The sequence below is a fragment of the Myotis davidii genome, unplaced genomic scaffold, assembly GCF_000327345.1.
Source record: "Myotis davidii unplaced genomic scaffold, ASM32734v1 scaffold168, whole genome shotgun sequence".
Lineage (NCBI taxonomy): Eukaryota > Metazoa > Chordata > Mammalia > Chiroptera > Vespertilionidae > Myotis > Myotis davidii.
The window spans coordinates 10,928,394-10,948,868 of record NW_006383016.1 but is presented as its reverse complement, the minus strand read 5'-3'; the positions used below and the strand labels follow the sequence as shown (position 1 = coordinate 10,948,868).

The window sequence follows — 20,475 nt, the reverse complement described above, 5'->3', positions numbered from 1 at the left end:
ATCCTCCCTTTGAAAAGTGGTGTCTATGGCCTCTGCATCTGAATCTGAGGGAGCTTCAATCACAAAGACACAGTGAACGTGAAACCATGCACTGCCAAAACTAAGTCAGGTAAAGGCCAAACAGTTCCTGTTTCCTTGGGGTGCTCTTGTTTGGAGGACTCAGCTACCATTTCAGAAGTCTGGTAATCCTGGGCCACGACAGTGATCAAGCCCAGGCCACCTGGAGAAATCGCGTGCACGTGCTTGCGATGGTTCGTTTTATGTGTCAACTAGGGTAGCTACGGGGTGCCCAGATGAACATTATTTCTGGGTTTGTCTCTGAGCGTGTTTTGGGATGATATCAGCACTTGACTTGATGGGCTCAGTAAAGCAGATTACCCCTTCCAATGTGAACCCAACTGCTTCAGTTCCTCTAATGAGTCTTGACCAATACAGAGCTCCAAGGAAGGTCTCAACCAACAACCAGCACCAGACAGCGGGCGTGAGAGTCACCATGCCCCCAGCTGGTTCCATCCCCTAGCTGTCAAATCTCTCCCGACCACCGAGTCTTCCCAGGTGAAGGCCCAGACATGAGAAAGCAGTGACTAGCCGTCCTGCTCTGCCCTATTGGAGTCACTGGCCCACAGAAGCTTGCACATGATAAAATGGCTGTTTTATACCGCAACACTTTCGAGTAGTTTGCCGTGTAGTAATAGCATACAGAAGAGGTTTTGATATGTGGAATGGAGTGCTGTGATACCGAAAACTAGAAAATATATGACATTTGCTTTGGCACTGAAGGGACAGAAAGGCGCTGGCAAACCTATGGAAACTGTTAGTGGGGTCTTAGACAATATGGGGACAATGTTACTGGAAAGGGGAGGAAATTGAACCCTTATCCTCTTGATGGCTAACAGTTTATAACTGGGATACCTTGGCAAATCTTAGCAAATTGTGATGTTTTAAAAAAGCCATAAAGTACCCTGGCTGGTTTGGCTCAGCTGATAGAGCATTGGCCTGTGGACTGAAGAGTCCCAGGTTCGATCTGGTCAAGGGCATGTACCTCAGTAGTGGGCACATCCCCAGTAGGGGGTGTGCAGGAGGCAGTTGATTGATGTTTCTCTCTCATCGATGTTTCTAACTCTCTATCCCTCTCCCTTCCTCTCTGTAAAAAAAAAAAAAAATCAATACAATATATTTTTTAAAAAGCCACAAAGTTATGGCATTTCTGGCATTTATTTATTTATTTAGTTAGTTAGTTAGTTAGTTAGTTAGCTAAACCTTAAGTCGCAAGGGAAGATTTCTGAGAAATTAGAATAAAAATTTCACATAAATCAAGATTTTTGTAATTTCGAACTCTCCTGAGAATCTTTACCTAATAAGGAAATGTTTCCTTCATATTTTAGAGCTGGTTCATATTAGCACATATATAGAGAGGATGAGGGTTGCTTAAGTCAAATTTTCTATGTTGTGAAAACACTGCACATGGAGAAACATAAAACATAAAATACAATCTTAAAAATGTTACCTATGAGAGAATACCATTTTTTCCTCTGAAAAAAATATTTGTGAGGAAGCCCATTCTTAAAAAAAAAAAAATACCAATCAGCCATTCAAGGTTAATATTTTAGAATTACTTATATTTAGTAAGAAAAGAATGCTCAACAGAGCCTTATGTGAACATGTATTCCAAAAGGAAAGGCATTAGCTACTAATGCTTGGGTGGAGCAAGAAACAATGGAGAGCATCTAATTAGTTCCAATTAGCCATGCCAGGGGATTACCTTCTAGGTAAAATTACCTTATAATGATGTGATTACCCCTTTGGAAAAAATTCAAGATAGAGTAAATTGGTACTTGATATGTCCTATAAAGAAAAGGTATTAACAGGGTCCTCAAAATTATTCCCAGGGATAATTTCTGCCAAGAATCAATTGATTTTATTCTAGAGAAGAACAAAAAACACTTTTTATTATATTACTGACAGTGTGAAGTCTTAAAGCATCTGGCTATTATACATTAGGTATTTAAACTTCATATGAAATTAACTAACTTATATGGCACTAACTTTATCCGAAAAAAAATATAGCAACCAAAAGCTAATCAATTCCAAATTCTAGCCTATAGATTATCTCAGAACATCAAAGGGGAAAAAAATGTTTGTCATTGACATTGATCAATGTCACAGACTCATTCCCCAAAGTCAGCTGTCCATTGTCTAATTAGTTTAGTGGATCCCTTCAGTCCCCAGAACACAACTGGTTCTTGTTATAGTGAGAGAGGCTAATGCTGCTCAAGGGAGAGGCCTGAACACAAAGGAAACAAGAGCTTCAATGTTTTTCACAGAAAATGCTTGGCAAATTAGGGGGAGGGCTTTTAGAAACGGTAGTTTTTACTGCTGGCTAAGTTCATCTCTGGTTTTTCCTTTAAAATGGACTCTTTATATGAATCAGTCAAAATTACATGAATTTATATGTAACATAATATATATTATACATATGTATTTGCTCTCAAATATTTCCTGAATGTCTTCATGTAGGTATAGAATCTGTAGTAAAAGAATAGCATTTTTTTTTCTTAAGATGTTTTGTCAGTTTATTACTCTTCCCCATGGTAAAATATTCTATCTTGGATTCTTCAGTTGTGATTTCGGTTGGAAATCTTTGATTAACTAATGTTACCTCATAAATCTTGCTTCTTAATCTTCTATCCTAGGAAGTGAGTGTGTGCATGTGTGTGTATGTGTTTCTATGTGTATAAAGTCTTTGCATAAAACACAGGCAAATTCATGTAAAGCCAAAACACAAATCCTAGGAATAGAAAGGCAAAAGCAAGGAGGAAAATAGTATTGAGAAGATTTGCATAGAGTGATCCTAATAAAATATAAGTAGCTTGCAAACAGAAACTAGAAATAAAAGTTTCATCTTCAGCTACCTCAGAGAATATATAAGCAACCCTTCCTTCGACATACATCTTTAAGAGCTCAATGGTCACTTTAACTTGGGAGACCAGGAAATGTCCTTCACTATGTACTGCTGCAACATACCCTTTTCTTCTAGTTTATATTTTTCTACAGAACCTATTACTATCTAAGCTTAAATTAATTTTATTCCTATACCTTATGTTTAAAAAGATTCTATTCTAGCTAGATGCCCATTATATAAAAGGGGCTCTTATTAAATGTCTATAGAATAAATAGTCAACCAAATGAATAGCAGATAATCAATATTTTACCCAAACTTTAGGACCTTGATTAGAAGACAAAGAAATCACTCAATAATAAATAAATCAGGAGATAAACTTAGAAAATATATATTGAGTGTTAAATATGTTCCATGTGCTATGTAGATACTAAAATCCCAGAAAGAGCCCCATTCTATGATCTCATAAGGCCTACTGTCAGAAAATCAAGAATCATTTCACAGAATCAGTACAATTTTAAAGCATATCACACTTTCTGAATTCATGTATGTTACTTATTCCTTGGGTAATTTGGAAAGCACTGGTTCTTTTAAAAATTAAAGTTTATTAATATAATAGTACCAAATGATCAGTCTACTATATTAGTCAGTTATATTTCTTCTCTTCACACATTTGGGAGGCAATACCCTCTGACATATCTGATACCAAACCACTATGTTGATTGAGTTGCATTGCCTTACTTAAATTTACACACATATTTCAGCGTTTCAGTTGTGTACTTCTTAATAAAAAGCAGCAATTAGTACAGAAGGGAAGTACATAACTCTGAACCATGGTGAGGGTGGGTGGCAGTGGGGCTAAGAAAATGAATCTTGTCTCATTCAGGTAGTTAGAGACTATATATTTTAAAATAAACTGTGGAATTAATGAAATAGTGTCTTTGTGGAGTATTGCAGGCCATTAGTTTTTACTAGCAAATGTTGTTAAGAATTTGGTAGAGGACTTAATAAAGAAGTGGTACATACACACAATGGAATACCACTCAGCCATATGAAAAGATGAAATGCTACCACTTGCGACAACATGGATGAACCTTGAGAATATTACGCTAAGTGAAATAAATCAGGCAGACAAAGCTAAGAACCATATGATTTCACTCATATGTGGGCTATAAAATTGGAACTCGTGAACACAAGCAGCAGTGTGGTGGCTGCCAGATGGAAGGGGGTGGGAGGGCGGGTGAAGGGGGCCTAATATATTGTGACAGAGATAATTTGACTTTGGGTGGTTGGCACCCAGTGCGATATACAGATCTTGTGACACAGAAGTCCACACCTGAAACCTCTATGATCCTATTAACCAATGTCACCCCAATAAATTTAATTAAAAAAGAACTTGAACTGGTTCCTTGACAACAAGCTATGACCACAATATTAAAACTTTTTTGTTAGACCACCAATACTTTTTCTATAGCTAGTTCCATTGTGTGTCTTACTTGTAAATCTTTGTCAAGGTGGCATGTTTTACTTATGAAATATCCCAAAAAATATTATAAGCCTTTATACTTATAATTTTAATGGATACATATTTTAATGGGTACAGAATTGTTAATATCAATATTTATCACAAGCAGGAATTAAATTGCTCTACCTAAATAGAACCAGGAGAGATGTAATGTATGTGAATTATAAGAATGTAAGTATAATGGTACATAGTAATAGTCAAATTATATCAATATTATGTATTAAATGGTTTTAAATAAATGCATAAATTCCTTAATGATTGTTTTGTTTTGAGTCTAAGAGAATGTAAACATTTATTTAAATTTAGTTTGATTGAAGAATATCTTAAAGTTTAGAAAGTTACACAGCATACTTCCTTTTAACAATACCTTAGATTTACACAGAAATTTTTAAAAGAATACGAGATAAAGCTCTTGACCAGAACTCTCTCTTAAGCACCGGAAAAATCATTATCTTTCCCAGTTCTTTCCATTTCTGTCATAAGAAGCATAGAGAGCAGAACTATATATTTTGGTAATTAATTTCCTTAAGATAATGTTAGAAACATCATGTTCTTTGAAATATAAATGAATTTCAAGGTGAGCATGCTAGAGGATAATATTAATGGCATATGATTTATTGTAACAAGAGATCTGATCTGAAACACCATTATTAGGAGTACTTAAAAGAGTCCATTTGCAAATTCCTGAAAATATGAAAGAGTGCCTTAGCTGAACCTGTCTCAATGTTGAAATCTGAAAATCTGTCCTTGTAAGAAAGAAACTGCTCTGTACTATAACTGGCATGCCTTCACCATAGAAATGTAGAAAATTTTCATATCCAAAATATGCTGCATTACAGTTTAGGAATTATCTAATGCTTCTAATTCTAAATGAAGACAACTTACAAAAGTGTGGGTGAATAATATGTTTTATCATTAGAAGAATGAAAATTATTATAGGGAACAAAATTCATTAGCCTCTGACATGAGGGAAGATCATAAATATTGGCATTCTTATATATGTGCTGTCAAAATTTTAGGTATCACATAAACATATTGATACACCTCTCTATACTTCTAATTCTTTCTCCCTCCTCCCTACCCCATCTCTCTCTGTTTTTGTCTCTATCTCTGCTGAATAACTTTTATGCAAAATTGCCTTAAACATCATTAAACTTTTATTCCCATGTGAATTCCTTAAAGCTGTTAATGGGCTATTAAATTGTGAAAATCCCGAAGATGTACACTGCATGCTGCATTTTCCAAACAGCATTTATTTTGCTTGAAACCTATTTTAATGTATGTATATTGACACATGAACACTTTATAGGATGGCATTGGATAAGTATAGGCAAGTCGATTTGATCATTTGGTTTTATGTACATTAATAAATACGTTCATTTTGAGGACATCCAAGGTTTATTACTAAATGCTAACATCTACTATATTTTCATCTCTTTTATGAAATAAAATTAAATCTTATAAAATAAAAATGTTCTAGAAATGAATCTTATAGGTACAAATGTGCAATTAGATTATTTTCTACTTAAACTTATAACATGCATGGCACAAATTCAAACAGTACACAAAGACAGAGAATAAAATCTCAATCTCCACCTAACGACTTGGTTCCCTTTTCCAGAAGTAACTGGTGTTAGTTTTCTCTTAATTCCTCTAAAGATATTATGTAAACATGAACACATATACACTTTTTACATTTTCTTAGAAACAAAACTTATAGCTATCTGAGCTAGGGGAGAAAAAGCAAACCCTAACTCCATGATTTATGATCTGTAGTGTAAGAAAGAACTCAAGGCAAAACATAAAATAACTAGTAGAAATAAGTTGTTGCTTTTTTTTAAATCCTCACCTGAGGACATGCTTTTATTGATGAGAGAGAGAGAGAGATGAAAGTGAAACATCAATTGGTTGCCTTCCCCACACACCCTAACCATGAACAGAAGCCGAAACCTACGCATGTGCCCTGACCATGAATAGTACCCACAAACTTTGGTATACAGCACAATGCTCTAACCAACTGAGCTCCAGCAGCCAGGGCAGAAATAAGTTTCTATATGTTTTGCTAAAACATGTAAATAGATAAATTTAATAAAAAATCAGAAAGGATCTCACTAATCATGAAACTAATTACTATGATGGTTCTCATATACAGTAGTACACTAAAGTCTAGAGTTAAAAAAATCTAAACTAATTTTAACATTTTAACAATATTTTTATGAACCTACATGTAAGAAAATTATGTCAATATACTGGTGACATTATTAAAATAAATATAAGGATTTTCAGAGGCAGTTGTCTAATAAGTGGTCTTGTATGCATGCATATAAGCATAAGTGATGGATGCGGACAACAGGTGGTGAGGGTGAGGGCAGGATTGGGGGGATGAGGGGACATTGGGGACATAAGGACACATTTGTAATATCTTAATCAATAAAGGGGAAAAATATCTGAAGGGCTACTATATGAAAGAAAGAACAAACTTATCCTGAACTCTTCCAGGGACCAAAGCTAGGAATAATGAGTAGAAATTTTAGAAAAAAGTTTCTTTGGACTTAATAAAACAAAAAAATATTATAGCAGTTTAAAATTTTAATTCGTTGCCTCATGAAATAAAAAGCTTTTTATAAAAACAAATAAAAAATAAAATTCATGACACAATATCAACCAAACCAAATACAGAGACCATAGAGTCCTTGGCTCTGAACATTAATATATGTGATTCTGATTACGAATTTGTAACTTCATGAAATGAACAGTATAAATGGGTATAACTGAAGCCAAAGATAATTCACTTCCTCTGCCCCATTTTTCCGGGAGAGTGGCGGTGGCCATATTTCCTTCTAGAAATGGGAGGATGTGAAGCCAAAGTTTTTCCTATTTCCTTGAATATCAGAAAAATTGTCGATGTCTACATGTTAGAGAGGAAAATCTCACATATCATATAGTGGCTAGACTAATTTTGGTCATCAAAGGAAGAGTTTTTAAAGGCCTGGGGTAGCGGGGGGAAGGGGGGGCGTGGACTGGAAGGGGTCAATGGGGGAAAAAGGGGGACATGGTTTCAACAAAAAGATTTAAAAAAGAATAAGGTACTTCATTAGCGTTGCTATTTCTCTGGTTCACTTGCCACTTAGTTGAAGCCAATATTGGACACACAATATAAGGATTAGAGTCCCACCATGATATTTATGTAACATACAGTTATTCAGCATCATCAAATCAGAGGCCCATGTTTTTCCTTTGGGATTTGGGAGGATCAAACCTTCCTATTAGCGATGTAAAGACTTCAGTACATCTTAATAAAATATTATCTTCACCTTATACTCAGAATCTTTCTTGTCAGCTCATGACAATGGACTATAGATGAACACGATGCATTTCCCATTATGACCACATTAAAACCTAAGGAGAAAGTTTGAACTCATTTACACATTTGTCTTTATGCTTACACACCAAGCCTTATTCAGTTATCATATGTGAAATATTTTACGCCATATGGTGATCCATTTTATGACATAATTTATTAACAGCAATCATAACTATAAATTTTATCATTTGTATCTTACCTACTGTTGAATTTCTCCGGGTGTTTTTCTCTCATGATGTGGAATCTGTGTGCAATGGAGGCATCCTAAGGAAAGAAACAGAAAAGAAGAGCAGGACATTTTAGGATCCTATTGTCTTATGGAAATAAAGATAAAAACGTTCATGAATAATATTTTGTTTTGGATTTTTTTTGTTTTTTAAGCCTCACTGGAAGATATTTTCCCATTGATTTTTAGAGAGAGTGGAAGGGAGGGGGAGAGACACAGAGAGAGAAACATCGATGTGACAGAGACACATGGTTTGGTTGCCTCCCGTGTGCACCTGGCCCTGGAGCCTGCAACCAAGGTGCATGCCCTTGACTGGAATCAAACCTAGGACTCTTCAGTCCATGGGCCAATGCTCTATCCATGGAGTCAATCTGCAGTGATGGGGAACCTTTTGAGCTCGGCATGTCAGCATTTTGAAAAACCCTAACTTAACTCTGGTGCCGTGTCACATATAGAAATTTTTTGATATTTGCAACCATAGTAAAACAAAGACTTATATTTTTGATATTTATTTTATATATTTAAATGCCATTTAACAAAGAAAAATCAACCAAGAAAATGAGTTCGTGTGTCACCTCTGACACGAGTGTCATAGGTTCATCATCACTGGACTAGGGGATGAATAACATTTTTAAGTTAACTGCTTCTTAACACTAGCATTGCCAAGAAGATGTTGTGAAATTCGGCAAAAATATGTAATTTACATTTTTGTGCAAGACTGATTTATGTCACCATTTCACCATTGGTCACTTGTCATATTTACTTCTAGGAATTGATTTCTACTTCACTTATATATCCCCTTTAACAACTGGCTCTGGCCTCATGCTCCAAATATGTTTAAGATAGAGCATATGAACATACATGTTAAAAATTAGTTGAAAATATTGTTATTCCAGAGCCAGAAGGATGGCCTAAGTGAAGAAATGATGAGGTAGAAAAGCTCTTAGTCCTTTGAAAGTAATTATGATAAAGAGATAGTATGAGGATGCTATCTAGTCAAGGCAAATATACTACATGAGTTCAAAGTTTGCTAAGAGTATTTTGGATGTGTCATTATTAGTTTTTTGTTCCACAAGCAACTTTCTGACATATATATCTTACCTTGCTCAAGAAAAATCAACAAATAGAAAAATTTCTTTTTGGAGAATTGGTGACAAGTCTAACTAGGCTCTAAGACCCCAAATTCATGAGTTCTGAATTCTAATAGATGTTTCTTCCTTTTAGGAAATCCATTCAGAGTTTCTTTATTTTTTTTTTTAATTTTGAAAAATCAGAGTTTCTATGAGACAGAATTGCACTGAGTGTGAGAGATTGGTGGATTACTGTGATTCAAGCTTTTCAAGTACAAACCATTCTTGCTGACTTTTAACAGTAGTCCCTCTTATTCCAAAGGAGATATTTTCCCATTCTTCATCTACACATGATTAATCACTTCCATGAGGACTAATATATTTAGCAGCCATCTCAATAGAAACGGGGCTATTGTGGTGATTAATTGTTAATTCTGTTTCATAGTGGAGATAAAAAAGAAAAACCAAACACAAAGGCAGTAAAGAAGTTATGTATTTGAGAGAATTTTGAAAACACTAATCAAGGACTAAAAGTCTAATGAATGAAATGAAAAGGCTAATGTGCTTATTCATGCATAACAAAGCATGAGGCACAACAAGAGAGGGACCAATGCCCACTGCAGATGGCAGAGCATTGCTTTTCCCTACCAGATAGAGCCATGACAGAAATGCAATCTTTTATGGACACTTTGGCCTCTAAAAGTTGTTGAGTAATTGAATTAATCCACAGGTGAAAAGAATACAAAGGTATGGATGAGTACAAATGAAAGTTACCAAAATAACTCTCTATTTTTTGATGTTCTAAGGTATAACTTTGTTATGTACACATAGTCAACTTCCTGGTTTGCTATGAAGCAGGAAAATCAAGATGGTTCACTTTTATTGGTCCAATAGTATGAACTTATAGAAAAAAATCTTGGCTTGGCTATTTATGATATATTATGCAGCATTATCATTCATTGATTTAAAAAAATAATTTATTTTGACTTTAACACTAATCTGGTCCAAAATCAATTTAGAATACTTCATAATTAAAAGGATACATCCAGCAGAACAATAAAATAAAAGCAAAGGAATATGAATCAAGTACCAAGAATGAATGATCAATATTGGTTATCCATAGGGAGACTATCATTGAATTTACTTCTGTTTGAATTATTTGTTTCTGCAAATTTAGAGAACTCAGACTTTTAAAAATAGATTGTATAGTGTAATTTGCTTTATAAGCATATATTTTTTTCAATAACAAAGCTCTTCCTTTGCAAAGGAAGATAAACAGGGATGGAGGGTGGGGGTTGGGGGAGAGAAGAGTACCAAAAGAAGACCATTTAAGTAGACTGGACTATAACTGAGCAAACTCCTAAAAACCAACTATTAAATAGCCAAGATAAACTTAATGTCAGCTCTACCTCCAACATACGTAGGCAATGGATCAGGCAGTGAATAGAGGGAAAATGAAAGACAACTGAGGAACACTGGCATGCCTTTTCCTTTCATTGAATGGGTTCCACCACAAAAAGAGAGCTGGCATGGCTGGCTCCAGAATTGATAATGAACAATGACAGCAGGTGTTCATTTGGATAAGAATTCAGACCAAATTCTCATGGGGGCCTGTCCCTTTGGCACAATCCCAAGAGGCTTGAAAGAGAACTGCCAAACGCTATAAACTTATCCACCAGCCATATTTTGGATTCTCCAAAAAGAGAACAAATAAGAAAAAGCTAAAATAGTGCTGTTGCTTTCTTTCATATAAAGTTTGCTCATTCTGTCTCCATGTACAGCAATTCTTAGGAAACAAATTAATTAGCATCTTTTACACACCCTAAAATGGACAAACTATGAATTCAGACAGAGTTCACTTTCCAGACTGGTGACTTTGAGCAAATAGTGAGTCACAGCTTTATCTTTACAAGGGAATACTGGTACCACTTTATAGTATTGTTGTGAAGATATTTGGATGTTATTCTATATAGCAAATAGAATAGTTTTCCAAATGTGATGAAAACTTTAGATCCTACTAAGAACCATATGAGAAAACATAATTAAGTAGGAAAATACATCTTTTTAAAAGATAGGACATGCTATTAAAAATATTCCAACACTTCCAAAATTTATGTATCAAGTCATATGTAATCCAAATACCAAAAGATTTAGCCAGGTACCTAAAGCAACTTGAATAAAAATGATATTGAAAAAATATACAAAAAACAAAAATGATATTGATTTTATCTAAAACTATTAAACTTCTAAATAACCATCAATTTTTTTAAAAAAGAGTAAAATAATTAAGGAAGGTGTCTCCAGTTCAATGAGATATGAAAATGTGTTATAAAACTAGAATAATTAAAATAGTTTGTCTTTATGTCTTTCATCAAAGAGGGAATGTAAATGACATATGCCAACAGTATTTTCTGTGATCTATTTAGGTTTTCTGTCTGTACATAAATTAAGATAGTAATTTTCATTTATTAATCTGTAGTGGGCTCAAGCCCTCTATTTTAGTTGGCCAATAGTGGGGCATATTAGACATTTTCATTCTTTCACACATATGTAGGTGGACTCATATGCCAGACACACACATGAAGCTAACCAAAGGAACTTCCCAGCATCCTGCTGTCATCAAACCTAACATGTTACTGTTTCCAAACACACCATCTCTTCTGTTATAATAGAAGTCTCCTTCCTCCATCATAACCCAAATCCCTGGGCTTGTGCTGGGATCCTATCCCTTCTCAATCTCTTAGAAACCACAATTCATCAAGAATTTATATCCTTCGTCTTCTGTACTTCATCCTCTCCCTCTCTATGGGTTCTTTTCCCTTAACATTCAAATTGCTTAGGTATTAATAATGTAAACAAAAATCCCTTAACCTCCTGTGCCTGCAAATTCTGGCACTTCCTACCTTTCACCCAGCCTTCTTAAAGATCCTGACTAGAATGTCTGATTTCACTTCCTTTGTCTTCCTAACACACTGCAGTGGGCCTTTCTACTTCACTACTTAAAATTACTGACTGTGACTTCTAACTTTGCCTCCACTACTATCGTAATGCTGTGTGTAGTGTAACTCATCACTGTATTATAAATTATATCCTGGACCTCTTGGCAATTTTTACCCAATTTCTTTTCATTTCTTCCTTCTTTCCTTCCTTCCTTTTCTCCTTCCTCCCTCTTTCTCAATGTTCTCTTACCTTGACTCGAATCAGAACAATACCTGGTTTTCCACCTACTTTCCAGTTCAGTCTATCTCACTTCACTTGGCCAGCTACTCCTCCTCTACCTGTCTCTTCAGTAACGGTCTTCCTTGCGATTCTGCTCTCACATACTTTTTTTTTTCTTCTAACTCTACACAACGGAGAGAAAAGGCCTGCAATCATGTTAGGGAGTTGATACTAGATTCTAAAAATAAGAAATCACGGAAATGGTTTAAACAGGGCATCATATTCACATTTTGGAGCAGTCACTTGGATACTGTATAGATGATTTATTTGGTGGGCTCAATATTGAGAAAACATAAAATAACTGCTGAATTAGACCAGTAGTAGTATGTATTTATAGAGAAGATACTTATTCATGAAGTAGTTAATAGATAAATTAGACCAGTAGTAGTATGTATTTATAGAGAAGAAGGTACTTATTCATGAAGTAGGTATTAGATAAGTACTGGCCTTAATGATTGGTTGAGCATTGATTGAGTGCTAAGAGGGAAGGAATGGATCAGAAATGACTTGCTGGTGTGTTTGGTTTGGGTAAATGGATTGATACTGTGCCTCCTGCTGTGATAGAAAAATGAATAGGAAGTTCAGCAGAGATGACAAGGTCTTCCTTGGTCACACTGAAGCTTTTTGCCTAACTTTTTGCTGAAATTTAAAATCTAGTTTTAAAAAGTGCACACAAAGAATAAATGGATACAACTGTGTTACCCACATTCAGATTTAAAAATCAGCACATTTGATGGTCTGTTAAATACAGCCTCTATAATGAGAAGATGAGTTTTAGTCCTTTAACATTTCCTATGGAGCCTTGACTTTGACTCAAAGATCACTATGAAAAGTATACACATCCTGGTTGGCATGGCTCAATGGTTTAGCGTCGACCTATGAACAAGGAGATCATGGCACATGCTAAGGTTTCGGGCTCTATCTCCAGTGTGGGGCGTGCGGGAGGGAGCCAATCAATGATTTGTTCTCATCACGGGCATTTCTGTCTCTCTCTCCCTCTCCTTTCCTCTCTGAAATCAATAAAACATATATTTTTTAAAAAGTAGAAAGACACATACACAAAGAATAATAGCTGCTCTCAAATAATATGGTAAAATATGTCTGTTGACTACAGTTATTGCCTATGTCTTTGAAAGGCTGAATGGCTAAAAGCCTGCTTAAAATTATTTATGGAATCCATGAACTTACGTGATTATAATTATGTGATGTTGTGTGTCAATAGCTTTCAAATAAGTAAGCCAGTAGTTGAATAGATTGATAGTTAAAGAAAATATTAGGGAACACTGTGTTAACCAGAAAATATTAAGAAGAATATTAGAATCTCAAATAAAACTTATATGATATGTTACTATATGCACAAAGTAATTTCTCTCCAGAACTTACCTTCCCTTTCAAAATAGCCAACAATGATCAATACTTAGATACAAATTTTAAATTAAATATATGAACACATTTATGCAGTGTTTATTTATGATGATGAGTAATTTTCATTTCGGTGCTTCAATAGTCCAATGTTAGTTTTTATTTGATTTGCTATAGGTTAAATAAACAACCAGTTAAATTTTCATAGGGAAAAATATCAAAGAAACTAGCAATATGGAATAAAAAAAGTCCTTATTAGAATCCTTTCTTTGTCACTTGCTAGCAGTAGGAGTCTATGAAAACTGTTTCCCCTGTCTGAGGTTATGGTAAGAAATAAGGAAGGAAATAGTTTCATAAATAAGTCAAACTAATACCTACAATATAGAGGATATTCAACATCAGTGATGATTATTTCCTTTTTATTATATTTGGATATGCTAACGTAAAACTTGTCTCTGGAAATTTATTATAAGTGTCAGATTTCTGATTTCATAAGTTATGAGATTTTTAAAATACATGTATTATTTTTTAAACATAACAGTGAGAAACAGTCTTCACTAGCAAGTTGCATATAAGCTTAAAAAAAAACACTTTCTAGTTTTTCTTCAGTAATTTCATTCATGAAAATTTGATACAATTGTAAAAACAAAAAATCCAAAATCCCTGGACTTTCCTTATCTTTCCAGCAATTTTTAAAATAAGTATTTAAAAATATGCTATATATTTATTTGAAGACCTTTGTTGAGTGATTTTGGGGCCTACTTCATTGACAGTTTTGACGAGAAACCAAAGTTATTAAAAATTTCACAGCATGAGCCCAGCTGGTGTGGCTCAAGCACTTGAACATTGACGTAGGAACCAAGAGGTCACTGGTTCAATTCCTAGTCAGGGCACATGCCTGGGTTATAGGCTCAATTCCCAATAGGGGACATGCAGGAAGCAGCCATAGATGTTGACACTTCTCTCTCATGGATGTTTCTATCTATCTCTCCCTTCCTCTCTCTCTAAAAAGTCAATAAAAACATATTTAAAAAATACATAAAAATTTTTACAGCATGAGAAAATGATCTCAAATCACTAAACACCAAAGCCTTTCACAGGACTGTTCTCTTGATCCCTGGACCATTCAGCACTGCCCACCATTTTCTCCAAACTCAGTCTTAAATTTGCCCTGTTTTTGCTTACACTCTCCCTTTAAAAGAAAAGTGATTTGAGAGAGACAGATGGTAGGGAGACATTGACCAGCCGCCTCCCACACATCCCCTACTGGGGATCCAGCCCAAAACCTTGCCATGTGCCCTGATCAGGAATGGATCCTTTGACCCTTAGGTACCCAGGATGATGCTCAACCAACTGAGCCACACAGGCCAGGGCTGATTACATTCTCTTTAAAGTTTTCAACTATTCTGATAAAATCTAATTCAATATCTGCAGCCATTCAGTTTGATGTGTCCAAACCCATGTTTCATATTGCCATGAACGCAATATGATGAAAATTCAAATTCCACATTATCTTTTCCCCCAAAGGGGATCCTTTTCTCAAAACCGTTATTTGCATCAGTGATGCCATCGTCCAACTCCAAGCTCCTCACAATTCAGGTTATTTAGGATTTTTCCCTTTTTTCCTACACTTAATCAATAACCACCCTGTCACTCTACTTTTTATCCATTTCTATTGTCCTTGTCTTAGTCCAGAATTGATCACATCTCACCTAAACTACTACAGGGATGCACCAATTGGTTTTTCCTTAGAATAATACAACACAATAATAAAATCCATCCTAAGTACTATTACTTATTTAAATGTAATAATTACTGGTGCCATCGAAGTTCCAAATTTGAGCTTAGCTATTAAGCCCTTCCATCTCTGACCACTCTACCATTCAAAACCTATTTATCTATAGGACTCTATTCAGATATTTGAAAATATTTCGATTTACTTGATATATATCTATTCCCACAATTCATCTGTTTGTAATTAACAAATATTTTAATCCCCTATGCCATTATAAAGTAATTTCACAAACACAAAACTGTTATGAATACCTCAGGTTATTGATTCTGTACACTTAAGACATGTGTCACCTCAAAAAGTAACACTTCAAGAAATTTAAGTCATTTTGGTATTTCACATTCAATAGTAAGAAAAATCACAATAATATTACATATTTATGATACCTGGAAATAAGGTAGCTAAACTTGAAGAGTTAAAGTAATAAAAATATTTTAATTATACTATTTGTATATTGCAACAGTCAAATTCTGCAAAAGGTAAAACTATTCAATGTTATATAGACTTAACCATTGCCAATACATCTATTTTGAATGTTAATCAACGCACACTCTGATAGAGACATAATTGCCTATGTTGCTATTTCTGATAAAATAGTTTTATATAAATGTTTTTAGCAAACTGGTTCTATGATTAGGAAAATATAAATTTTCAATTATGTTTATTTAAATAAATTATGGGTAAAAAATGGAGTTTCATGTTCCCATTGCTATTTGAAACCTTAAAAGAAGAGACAGTAACTCTTGCTAATCCATGGGCATGAATAATATAATGTCTTCTAGGATTTAGTACTTACCATAAAAAATTCTCCCCTTTAAAAATATTACTATTCGTTCTAAGAAGAGAAAAAATAATCATCACATAAATACATGTTACGGCTATGTACACATCAGAGCAATTAAAGAGTACTGTGATCTTAATCAAATGTCAAATCCAACATAAGACCTAATATAGGTACGTAGCTGCTCAAAAATTCTATATTATTATGGCACCACCATATTGGTTTCAAGCTTTTAAGGGCTGTGAAGATTTAAAATGTAGGAAAATGTTACTTTATAATGTAAAATTATAAGGTCCCTTTGCTTAGAGCAGCTGTATAACTAAGGTGTGTTGTCTTATGGAAGTTTTCCTTAAAAGAGTGTATTTTTATATTACATTAACTCAGAGTTTTAGCCCATTTACCACTTTATATATTAACTAGAGGCCCAGTGCATGAATTTGTGCACAGGTGGGGTCCCTTGGCTTTGGGCCGAAATCGGGGCCAATTGGAGCTGTCTCACCCAGTCCCAATCGGGGCTGATGGGGGCCGGCCAGCTGGGGAGGGACTGTGGGAGGGCTCCAGAGTGTGTCCGGCCCATCTCATCCAGTCCCAATCAGCCAGACCCCAGCAGCAAGCTAACCTACCAGTCAGAGTGTCTGCCCCCTGGTGGTCAGTGCGCGTCACAGTGACTGGTCGAGCCGTCAACCAAAAGTCGAGAGATCAATCAGACACTTCACATATTAGGCTTTTATATATACTGATATAATATTTTCATTTATTTAGTGTTTTATAAAATGACCAAATTTTATTTTATAAATATATTTTTACTGATTTCAGAAAGGAAAGGAGAAGGAGAAAGAGATAGAAACATGATTGATGATAGAGAATCACTGATCAGCTGCCTCCTGCATGCCCACAACAGAGACGTATGCCCTGACTTGGAACTGAACCATGACCTCCAGGTTCAAAAGTCAGTGCTCAACCACTGAGTTTTGCTGGCTGGGCTAAAATGAGCAAATTTTATATCCCTAACTCCAGTGTGTCCACAGCTTGAGATGATCTCTATTTAATACTTTTAATGGATTTTTTTGGTTTTAATTGAGGAGCCTACTACCCACAAAAGATTTTTTTAGAAAGTACTCAGTTTTGCAAATCTAAAAGTATAAATTTAATCTAAACTTTAGTTCATGTCTCTTTTCAAATAAGTGACATTTATAAAAATGGTTTTCACTTACGAATTGCAAGCACATAGATTATTCTCACAAACAAAATATTATGTGCCACCTTGGAGAGACACGTTTTGCTAGGCAAAACATCACTGACTGTCTGACATCAAATATGCAAAGTGAATAAAAGGATGAAAGCGCCCATGATATTCAAAATTATACATTTGTAAAGTACTACTTTGCCTCCATGGTTTAGTTAAATCATTTTATGTATGTCAATTATATGCCACTCTTCTGCTCTCATGTGAAATGAAAATACAGACACTAAATCACTATGTAGTGCTACCAGTGTTTGCAAGCCTAGTGGGTGTGGGTGATAGGGCTTCATGATAAAGCTATCCTACTGGTTAAAAAAAAAGCTCTTGAGAAAGGAAAAGGTATTAAGGGGTCCTTTAATTCAGATTTGATAGTATTATTGATTTTTTTCACAATCAAATTATTTATTTTTGTCTTATAATTAAAAGACCAGATATTTATTTTTTTATATTTCAGGTTGATGCAAGAGTCTTTAAAAGTAGTTGTCACTAATTAGTGACACCATACAATCAGAGACAAATCCTTTCTGACACACACAATGGAAAAGAATTTAATAAGAGAATACCTAAGAATCTGTAATACCTTTACACAAAGAGAACTATAATAATGGTCAACAAATGGCTTTTTAAAACGGCACCATTTGTCACTAAATACACTGCCATTGCAATAAGAAACCTTTTGTGCTTTAAAAGGGTATGTTTCTCTCAGTAAAATATTTATGCTTCTAGCAATTACCAGACTATATAGCTCATGCACAACAATTTCACTGTTATTGCATAAAATTGTAAATTATTTCTTTTAAATTATTAATGCAACAGAAAAGAAAGAATTTTTTTCAGGCTAAAGACTTTTGAAAGGACAGCAAAATAGATGAAACAAAACCAAGATGACAATTTCAGCATTTAAAACCTACACATGATAATTCAAACAAATGTTATGACATTTAAGATAATGAAACCCTTCATTTATTCTACTATCTGGTATGAGTTTTATTTCACATATAAGGAGTCAGAACAGATGTCCAAATATTATAATGCCAAAAGAAAGTTAGGACATATCTTGATTAATACCCTAGGAGCAGCGTGTAGTGTCTCTTTAAAACTGGCATACAGTACCTTAAAACAACTATTCGAAATCTGTTCTAGGAAATATAGCTAAATAAAGCATCCCCAAGACAAAAGGAAAACAATAAAACTCAGTGTAACCCTTTTAGCAATGTAAGTTGCATATTATTGACAGACCATTCATTGCAATCAGCAAATGATTAATTGCAAATTTGTTGCTAAGTTGACAAAAAGAAAAAAAAAGCAAGCTTCAGGCTACTGTTAAAGAGGAAAAACTTATGTTAAAAATGACTGGAGACTTTTCGGAGGGAATTAATGCTAATCAATATGCTTGTTGACTACACATTGGAATAATGACTTCCTTAAATAGCAGAGGTCCCCATTATTGTAGACATTCAAATTAATATTTAACCTACTGACTTGCACTTTAAAAATTTATGGAAGCAGGATTTTCCCCCTTACCTTAAGGAAAAAAAAAATAGTCCATGTTTTATCAAACATGAGCATGGGATTTGGTTTTCAATTTCAAATGTAGATTGCAAAATAATGCCCATATGGTCAAACTTATAGTCACTGCCTGAAGCAATTTGCTCTTGGACTTTTAAAGATAAACCTCAGTGACATATTAAAAATATAAAAGGTGATAAGACAGTAAGATGGATGGGAATTGGCTTCTTAATTACAAGTGGCTATTTCTTTGCAAACAGCGACTTTTCAGATTCTTTTACTCTGATCAGAGCAATTTGAGTAAAAAAAAAAAGTGCTGTGGTATGTATTACAATGCTTTGTTCAAAATGAACATTTTTATCAAAGTAGCTTTCAAAGTCATTTTTTAAATATTTTTAAAATATATTTCAAAAAGGGAGAAGGAGAGAGAGAGATAGAAACATCAATGATGAGAAAGAATAATTGATCGGCTGCCTCCTGCATGCCCTACACTGGAGATCGAGTCCACAACCTGGGTATGTGCCCTGACCAGGAATTGAACTGTGACCTCCTGGTTCATAGGTTGTCACTTAACCACTGAGCCACGCCGGCCAGGCTTCAGTCATTTCTTGAATATATATATTTATTGAGCACCTACTATGTGTCAAACATTGTGCTAGATTCCAAGTTGACAAAATTAAACCTTAGTTCTGTGCTTAGGAAAATCAAATATTTATAAATCTCTTCTGCCCTATCTTATTTTCTTTAAAGCTTAATGGGGATGTATCAGTGGTGAAAAGCAGGAACCATACGCTGAAGTTCTTGAAAACAGCAGAAACAATATCTTTGCAGAAAACAGAAAAGAGATTATCCTTCAGCTATTATAGTAACTTAATTACTACTAAAATTATGTCAGTAATTATGCGGTCCCATTTTTGGCAACATATCAAAAAATCAATATACCTAATAGGAATATATCTCTAAAAATATGTGAGGGTACTTCAAAGTGTAGATTGTATAAGGTGGGAGAGTGGTAAGAAGGGTGAGCATGTTTAGTTTTCAACACAAACCCTCCAAACTGACACTGCACTATACTTGTGGGAAAACTACACCAAATTCTGCACTCCATTCTCCATATCACAGTGAATATCTTCCATGGTCAAATCTATGCTCCTTGTTCTTCAACAGGGCATGGAACGGAATGTGTCACAGTGCTCAGTACTCATCCGGTCAAATGACCCAGTGCTAGCAGTAAAGAATTGAAACTTGGCTGGATCACCTGGAAGAACAGAAACTTACTGAAGTTACTGAAAGACTGGATATTACTCTACATATAATTGAGCAAACTGAGGTGCAACAATGTTAAGTAGCTTGTACAATACTGCAAAACCAAGGTATGGTTTCAACTTATATTCAAATCCAGTTCAATTGCCTGTCTCTGCTCCAGGAGATGGCTGGGTATCTTATATCTTATATATGCAGTATCACCAACATGAGAAGAAATGC

The 20,475-nt window shown here is 34.7% G+C and overlaps 1 protein-coding gene across 4 annotated transcripts in view; it reads right to left on the bottom strand.

Moving 5' to 3' along the window:
- Positions 1-20,475, bottom strand: part of DGKB (diacylglycerol kinase beta) — a 533,513-nt gene that overhangs the window by 244,333 nt on the left and 268,705 nt on the right. For all 4 annotated transcript variants that reach the window (XM_015558205.1, XM_015558206.1, XM_006779053.2 and 1 more), the window contains one exon: positions 7,988-8,052. In XM_015558205.1, the coding sequence (XP_015413691.1) occupies positions 7,988-8,052 (65 nt within the window). The remainder of the gene's footprint in view (positions 1-7,987; positions 8,053-20,475) is intronic.